The 9124-nt window shown below is 47.9% G+C and overlaps 1 protein-coding gene across 7 annotated transcripts in view; it reads left to right on the top strand.

Annotated features, from left to right (window-relative positions):
* LOC110500179 (signal peptide, CUB and EGF-like domain-containing protein 1) overlaps positions 1-9124 on the top strand; it is a 126711-nt gene that overhangs the window by 88627 nt on the left and 28960 nt on the right. For all 7 annotated transcript variants that reach the window (XM_036957537.1, XM_036957536.1, XM_036957534.1 and 4 more), the window contains one exon: positions 1717-1833. In XM_036957537.1, coding sequence (XP_036813432.1) covers positions 1717-1833 — 117 coding nt within the window. The remainder of the gene's footprint in view (positions 1-1716; positions 1834-9124) is intronic.

Genomic DNA, 9124 nt, shown 5'->3' with positions numbered 1-9124 from the left:
GAGTGGAGGCTGTTATAGCAGCAAAGGGTGGACCAACTCCATATTATTGACCATGATTTTGGAATGAGCTGTTCGACGACCAGGTGTCCACATACTTTTGGTCATGTAGTGTACCAGGAGTATAGAGTATCTCTCCTTCCCCTATTCCCTCTGTTTTCCTTTTCTAGGAATCAGGTTCAGTACCCCAAAAAGGTATCTGCAGTTCTATGAAACACACCAGCAGCCTCATTGAAGTAGAGCCTTTTTGGCACTGACAGGTTCCCCGGTGGTGGTAGAAACTGGCGACCATGCTGGCTCTCACAGCACCCACCTGCCGTTTGCTTTTGCTGCAAACAGACGGCCATGTCGGATCAGCCCGATGATGAGATGCCGTCAGTCCGTGACACTGCAGTCATTGACAGTATTATGCTAATGCTGTGACCTCTAGAGCCGGGCATGTTAGCTAGCCTGTCTGAAAGTGTTTATCTTCTCCCCTCCTCCCTTAAAGCGAGCACAGAACCTCTTTGCATTTAATGAGCTGGGAATAGGTGCCAGAGAGACAAGTGCACCATCTTTCATTTGCATACAGGTCCATGTCCAAATAGCCAGGGCCATTTCAGTGTCTTCTGTCACCTTTCAAGGGATAGTTTGGGATTTTGGCTGAACTCGTGGATACCATTTTTATGCCTCTGTGTCCAGTATGAAGGAAGTTAGAGGTAGTTTTGCGAGCCAATGCTAACTAGCATTATCACTAGCTGTACCCAAAGACTTCCAGTCTTTGTGCTAAGCTAGAAAGTAAGTTTCTTTCCCAGGACATATCAGAAGCCTGCCAGACCCAAATAGTTAATCTGAAATGTTTCTTTTTGAAATATAGTAGCCTATTATTGAGCCCCGTTCGAATAACAGTGTACCGTTTCACCGTCCTCAGCAGTTTCTGACACCCATTGGGGATTAGTGAGCTCAGCTTTCCTAAAGCAACATTGGGCTGCGCAGGTAAAGTGGAGATGCCATTAGGTGCTGTTTGTTTTGGGATTAGCTCAGGCAATATTCACAAGTCAGAGCAAACCTTATCTTCGCCACATACAAGAAAACTTTTCCTGGAGTCAAAATACACACATTCGGTCCTAAGTACTACTACTCGATCCCACCACTGACTATATTATAGACTCTCGTGTTTTCTCTACTTCACCTTCAGTATCGTTTTTGACTAAATGTTGACGTTTTTTGGAAACAAGGCACACCTGTCTTAACTCGGCTACTGAGTTCCTCTCCTTATATATTGCCCATTATTCTCCTGTGTATGTTTGGTAGAAATCTGTCTTTCTCTCATTTAGTCTGCTAGGTGTTCCAATCAATGATGTTCAACAGAATTTATAGAGTTTATAGTCGGTCTGTAACATGTTGTCGTTCCAACTGTGTTCCGTCTCATAACCTGTCACTGGTCTGATGGATAACCACAATGTCTTGACACGGGCTTAGTATTGTGGAAATGAAGTCTGAATGGGTATGATGGAATAGCCAAATGCCCTGAGTACACGACGTCACCCTGTTGTGTGTTTCCCCATTGTATGCAGCCTCTTCTCAACCCACCCGTCATATCTTCGCTGTCTACTGTTTCTCTCTTTAGACTCCGTTCTGCTCTTTAGATATGCGTGCCAGTCAGTAGGTTAACACCCCTCCCCTGCCCTCCCCGCCCCTCCTCTCTTTTCTCCCACTGTATATTTTTGTTTCACCTAGAAACCTGTGCGGTGAACAATGGCGGCTGTGACCGGACGTGCAAGGACACGGCTACAGGGGTCCGCTGCAGCTGCCCTGTGGGATTCACCCTGCAGCCAGACGGCAAGACCTGCAAAGGTCAGTGTATAGGTGTGTGTGTGTGTGGCCGTGTGGCCCTACTGTCCCCTCTCCTCTATCTTCTTTACTTCCCTCTCTCTCTCTCTCTCTCTCTCTCTCTCTCTCTCTCTCTCTCTCTCCATGTGATGGGCGGCTTTAACTCATGCCTTGATAGCACCCAACCCTTTAGTGTGCTCGTTTCATCTTGAAAACACACTCCTAGTGCTGTTAAGAATGAAGACTCATTCTGTATCAGCACTCAACCCTATTTTGCCATTATAACGCTATATGGGCAAGTTATGTGGTATTGAACGTTACTGAGTTGAGAGGATCCTTTGCGGAGGTGGTCCAGGGGTCTGGTATCTGTGGCTGGTATGAGTGGTATCTGAGTGATCTTGGGCCAAGACCAACCAACCCTGCGTCGCGAAGTTCACTTCGCCTCCTCGCGTGGAGCAGAGAGAGGCTCCGGTCTCCGGCGCGGTCACTGGCAGTGCTGCTGTTGTTGATATTGCCGCTAAGTGTTTCCACTTCCCAAATTCCGCCCGTGACGTCAAAGGCAGTGGCCGAGGCCCTACCGGGCTGCCACATAGACACAGTGAAATGGATTATTTTAGCGGATAGTTGATTGAGGCTTGTCCCTAAACAAACAGGGGGCGGTTGATGTTTCTGACCCCAGGGTCACCCTAATGGAAAATACAGTGCTTTCGTGTAGAGTGGTGTTGTTGATTTGTATCAGGGATCATTGATAGGGCTGAGGAACAGCTACACTGTGGTCTGGCTTGCATGAGACACACTTGGGTGCATCTCAAGAGCATAGTGGCTACTTTCTATCCTCATCTCCTAATCTCCGTTCCTTCATCTGCCCTGATCTGAAGAAGAGACTGGGGAAGAGAAAACAAAAAGTTTTCCTCAGGCTGTTGAGTTGAGTTGGTTCACATCAGAATAGTTGAAGATCTACACTGAGGGTGTGGGGAGTGCTGTTACTTCGTTGCTCAACCCAACTCTGCCCACATGTGACAAGACACGTTTGAGGAGGGGAACTGCTATAGGAGTCGCCATAGCAATGCCTTGAAGGTTACATGGCGGCGACTCTTTATGTCCAATGTTGTGTGTGTGTGTGTACCTGTGTGACCAAGTGTGTGTGTGTGCGTGTGTGTGTACCTGTGTGACCAAGTGTGTGTGTGTGTGTGTACCTGTGTGACCAAGTGTGTGTGTGTGTGTGTGTACCTGTGTGACCAAGTGTGTGTGTGTGTGTGTGTGTGTGTGTGTGTGTAACTGTGTGACCAAGTTTGTGTGTGTGCGTGTGCGCGTGTGTGTGTGTGTGTGTGTGTATTTCGTGTCAAGAAGTTTGAGAATGTGGCATGTAAGTGTGTGAAATACTGGAGCCGGTGCTGTCTGGCTGGCAGGCAAATTTCAGCTGTTTGAACAGTGAGGCCCACGCTGCACTGTCTCTCTCTTTTCCTCTCACACACATATAGTACACACACACACTCACACAGACTGACACAGCGCCACCCAGCTGTATAGTGGGGAGATACATCAGAGGGGGGTTACAGAGAGCATTACTACCTAACAGCATCCGTCATCTCCAGCAAAGAGAGGAGGCATATCGTTCATTCAGTTTGGACACATCATATCAGACACACCATTATGGTCATTGAAACCTGTTGATAATGATATATCGTAGAATCCTCATGGGCACGTCATTGTCTGCTAACAAGGTTAGCTGTGACTGGAAGGGTCCAGCCCTGCGTTGGTTGCAGTGTGAGAAAACATATAGTCTCTCTGTCGCTCCAATGTCAAGTTCAAACCCCAGCAGCTTGTGTGGACAACTTCCACTCCCATCTGTCTCCCGTCTGTCTCCCGTCTGTGATCCGTCTGTGTCCCGTCTGTCTCCCGTCTGTGATCCGTCTGTCTCCCGTCTGTCTCCCTTCTGTCTCCCGTCTGTCTCCCCGTCTGTCTCCCCGTCTGTCTCCCGTCTGTCTCGGCCTTGTGCGCTTAACAGGACAACCAAGCTTTTATGGTGCAGGAAAATGAAAAGTTAGCCTCTCGTGTTTTCCGGGGGCCAGTTGAGTAGAGAAGATGGATAGGGCTGCAGTCCGGCTGTGTACCGCCCAGATAATGTGGCTGAGTTAGGCCCCTGGGCTCCATAAATCCACTAGTGTTTGACCTGATCTGAGCTGGAGCTGTGAGACAGCACAGACAGCACCACATCCATCACCCATCACCATCCATCAGCTGGGCATGAAGGGTGGAGGGATGGAGCAGGAAAACATGGAGGGAGCCATCTGCCGCTGACTGCAAACACACACACACACACACACACACACACACACACACACACACACACACACACACACACACACACACACACACACACACACCTACTTACATGATAGACATACACATGAAGGCACGGTGCATGTACACACATGCAATCAATACACACATCCACACTGAATACACAGGCACTCAAGCATATCAAGACTGGACTCACCCACCTCAACTATAAACTCTGAACTTCTCTCCAGTCTCCAGCCAGCATTACTTCAGTCTGTCTCTGTCCGGGACAGATCATCTCTCCCTGAGCCCAGTCAGTCAGCCAGGGGTTTTATTGACATTATATTCAGACCATTTAGACTGCCTGTCTGTCTCATGCTCCCTAATGTCCACTGGGGCTTGGCCACATGTACTACTCCCCTGGCCTTGTCTCCATGCTGCCCCCTGCATGGACCAAAGCTTCCTGTAACCTTGGCAACGGCACACACAGATCTCCTGATCTGTGACAGATGAAATGGGCTGATAGGGTCTTGGCTAAGCTAGCCGATATCACAGCTGAGCTGACCCATAAGGAGTGTAGTGTGTGACTGTGCTCTACTGTGTAATGAATCATATCAAATCAAACTTAATTTCCCACATGCGCAAAAGTGTAGACTTTACTGTGAAACGCTTACTTACAAGCCCTTAACAAACAGTGCAGTTCAAGAAGGAAAAAAAAGATTTACCAAGTGGACTAAAATAAAAAGTTAAAAAGTAAATAAGAATAACAATAACGAGTAAGAGTAAGAATAACAATAACGTGGCTATATACAGGGGGCACCAGTACCCAGTCAGTGTGCAGGGGTACAGGCTAGTTGAGGTAATCTGTACATGTAGGTGGGGGCAAAGTGACTATGCATAGATAACAAACAAACCGCGAGTAGCAGTAGTGTACAGGGGGGGTCAATGTAAATTGTCTGGTGACGATTTTTATGAATTGTTCAGCAGTCTAATGGCTTGGGAGTAGAAGCTGTTGAGGAGCCTTTTGGTCCTAGACTTGGCGCTCTGGTACCGCTTGCCGTGCAGTAGCAGATAAAACAGTGGGTTACTTGGGTGACTGGTGTCTTTTATGGGCTTTCCTCTGACACCGCCTAGTATATAGGTCCTGGATGGCAGGGAGCTTGGCCCCAGTGATGTACTGGGCCGTCCCCACTACCCTCTGTAGCGCCTTACGGTCAGATACCGAGCAGTTGCCATACCAGGCGGTGATGCAACTGGTCAGCATGCTCTCGATGGTGCAGCTGTAGAACATTTTGAGGATCTGGGGACCCATTCCAAATCTTTTCAGTCTCCTGAGGGGGAAAAAGGTTTTGTCGTGCCCTCTTCACGACTGTCTTGGTATGTTTGAACCATCATAGATCGTTGGTGATGTGGACACTAAGGAACTTGAAACTCTCGACCCTCTCCACGACAGTCCCGTCGATGTTCATGGGGGCCTGTTCAGCCCGCCTTTTCCCGTAGTTCAGCTCCTTTGTTATGTGTTATAGCATATTGGATTGTGCCAGTGGTGTGTTGTAATTTGCAGATAGGCCCAGGGGGTAGAGGTGTTTTATAGCATAGAGATAGTGGGTAGTGATGTGCTGTTAATGTAGATAGAGTATTGTAGACAGCAGTTTGTGGTTTTGTGGGGTTAGTAGTTAGTGGGGAGGTACATGTCATGCTGTGAGGTACTGTAGGCCGAGCCCTCTGTCTCTCTGCTCTGTCCCCCCCCCCTAACATAATCATTTCAATATAAACTATTTAGGGCATGTTTAAATCCCAGGCGTCTGATAAACAGCCTTTCATCTGCGCTGACAGACGAGACGGTTCCCTCGCTCCGTGATGACAGACGCGCCAATGGAAGGAGGCGTTTTCATCACAGGGCTCTCCTGCGGACGGAGGGAGAGACGGAGGGAAGAGAGGGAGAGGCGGAAGGAGAGAGGGAGAAGAGAAGTGATTTTGTGAACAGTTTCCAGATGTTTGATTAGAAGGTGCATGTCGGGGGGTGGATGAGTTATGTGTGCATGTGTTTGTGTGTGTGTGTGTGTTTACACATTTTCATTGTGTGTGAGTGAGTGAGTGAGTGAGTGAGTGAGTGAGTGAGTGAGTGAGTGAGTGAGTGAGTGAGTGAGTGAGTGAGTGAGTGAGTGTGTGTGGTTGGTGCAGGGAGACTGAGCTGCTCAGTTGTACAGTGTGTGTATGGACATGTCTTCACTGGCCTGCATTCCACTCCCCAGTACCAGCGAACGCCTGAACACACACACACACACACACACACACACACACACACACATCCTGTAATCCAGTCAAAGAGCCATTACTGTAGTCACTTAACACAGACAAGGAGAAACCAGGTGATAGGCTACAAGCTCGTTGGGTTATAAGGGGACATACTTTATGTGGCTCAGCCAATCTCAGTAAATGAACTGTATCATAGTCAGCAACACCTTTGATTCTCACCCTCACTTTCCCACCTACCGCTCCCACTAGCTTTATTGTCATAGTTTCACTATCACTTTGTGCCCTCAAGAGACTGGAAGCTACTGTACGGAGTCGCTTCCCCATAAACCATCACTCGTCCAGACAGAAAGCCTCCAGAAAGTACCAATGCTCTCAACAGCCCACGGTATTAACATGTCAGGCCCAGTAATCTCCACAATAACACTCCTATCTCCATCACCTTACATGACTCTGGCCCAGCTCCGGCCCTCAACCGTTCCGGCTCTCTCTCCGTCTGGCCGGCGTCGGCCCTGCCTGCTGTTTTATTTTACAGTTGTGTTGCTCTTTACAGGAGTTGCTCTTGGCCCAGATGCAGCCCATAGAGCCTCTGTTATTAGACGGAGGAGAGTCTTTAGGGACAAAGCAAACAGAGTGGGCTGTTTAAGTCCTCTGATAAATACCCGGCCGGCTCTGGCCCGGGCCGCCCGTCGTCTCCCACATTAGCAGCCTGAGGTGGTCACACTGAGGTAAACGCTGCTTTTTATGAACAGTAGATCCCCCTTCTCCCGTCCCCAAATTATTTGGACAAGTTCAGGTTTCCTCAAATGAATAGCTTTTTACTGTAAATATTTTGTAAAACTACACAGTTTTCCCGAGGTGTGTACCAAGGCTACGCGAGCGCTCAGAGATAAGCCTGCAGCAGCAGCCAAAGAGCTTCCACATTCCTCATCTCTCTCTCACTCTCACTCTCTCTCCAATGGTTTTTATCCCCGATGACTGCAGTTTATGTTACAATACAAATGTTCTTTCTTCTTCTCTTTCTTTCTTTCTTCCTTTCTTTCTTTCTTTCTTTCTTTCTTTCTGTCTTGTTTGCTGCCTCTCCCTCTTTCCGTTCTCTATCTCCTATCTTTGTCTTCTGAGAGGACTTTTATCGACTCACAAGCATCTTATGCAACAATGACCTTCCCAGTTGATCCCTCTGTTCTACTTACTGTATTGAGGTCAAGGGCCAGAGGTCAACGTTCAGCCATATTCTCATTACCGGTCGATTATTTATCCTACACTGTTGTTCATTTCAATCGATCCTAATCGTCTGTTGAACCCCAAACCACCGTCACAAGGCTTTTCCTCTGCATCAGCTCAGGGCTCAGGTTAACTTAGCAATAACTTAGCAGTAAATAAAGGTTAAATAAAAATGAACTTAGCCGTAACACTGTGTTCTGTTCTCATATCTCATATAGTGCAAAAAATCCTAGTGCTGCCTTGGGCCCACAACCTCCTATCCTAAGAGGAGCAAGGAGCAGTAAGCCAGTGCGTTTGTTTCTCTTAGCCCAGGTGGATGTTAGCCCTTCCCATTTGGCCCTCAGCCTTCCCAGCAGCAGCAGTGTGCCCAGCCAGCCAGTCAGTCAGACAGTTAGCCAGTCAGTCAATTAACCAGTCAGTTAGCCAGTTAGTCAGCCAGCCAGTAGACAATAAGCCAGTCAGTCAGCCAGTAGACAGTCAGCCAGTAGACAGTCAGCCAGTAGAAAGTCAGCCAGTAGACAGTCAGACAGTCAGTTAGACAGTAGACAGTAGCCAGCCAGTCATCCAGTAGATTGTCAGTACCCAGTCAGCCAGCCAACCAACCAGCCAGTCAGTCAGTCAGTCATACATCCAGTCTGCCAGCTAGTCAGCCAGTAAGCCAGCCAGTAGACAGTTAGCCAGTCAGCCAGCCAGTAGACAGTCGACCAGCCAGTCAGTCAACCAGCCATTCAAGCAGATGGCTGTAATAGATGGTAATGAGCTGCTATTGGCTGGTTATCTTCAGGGAGCAGCAGGGCTCAGAATGGACCTATTGATCGCAGATGAAGCAGGGTATCGATCGAACCGGTGGTAAATGTCAAACAGGGATGGGAGATTGATGGAAGATGGTGTGGGTGTGTGTTTGTCTGTCTGTGTGTGTGTGCGTGTGTGTATGCGTTGACAGATGACACCCCTGTTCTCACACCCAGACACTTAGAGAGATTCAAATGATTTTGAGAACGGAAGAAAGATGGAGATGGGAACAAAAAAGAGATATCTAAAATGAGAGGCAGATACAAGAGATAAGGGGAGAGTGAGAGATAGAGCAGTGGACATAGAGAGTGGAAGATTGAATGAGTGAGAGAGTGAGTGACTGAGAAGGTTGGAACATAGAGACATCCCCATTCCTGCTCCGCTCCGTTCGTTGCTCTCATTTCCTTTCCATCCCTCTTTCCCTCCCCAGGTCTCCCCTACCACCTCTCCCCTCCCTGAGTGAGGTCCTCATTATGGTACATCATATGTAGGAGAGCCTTAATGAGCTATTCCGTCGTTAATAGAGGCCTAACTACCAGCTGGCCCCTGGCAGCCCAGATGTGTGTGCAATGCAATCACAGAGTGCTCTCTCAATTCAATTTCAATTCTAGGGCTTTATTGGTATGGGAAACATATGTTAACATTGCCAAATCAAGTGAAGTAAATTATAAACAAAAGCGAAATAAACAATAATTTAAAAAACAGTAAACATTACACTCACAGAAGTTCCAAAATAATAAAGACATTTGAAATGTCATAT

Source organism: Oncorhynchus mykiss, chromosome 21 (genome assembly GCF_013265735.2).
Source record: "Oncorhynchus mykiss isolate Arlee chromosome 21, USDA_OmykA_1.1, whole genome shotgun sequence".
Lineage (NCBI taxonomy): Eukaryota > Metazoa > Chordata > Actinopteri > Salmoniformes > Salmonidae > Oncorhynchus > Oncorhynchus mykiss.
Note: the sequence above shows the minus strand (reverse complement) of the source record. Positions and strands in the feature narration are given on the sequence as shown.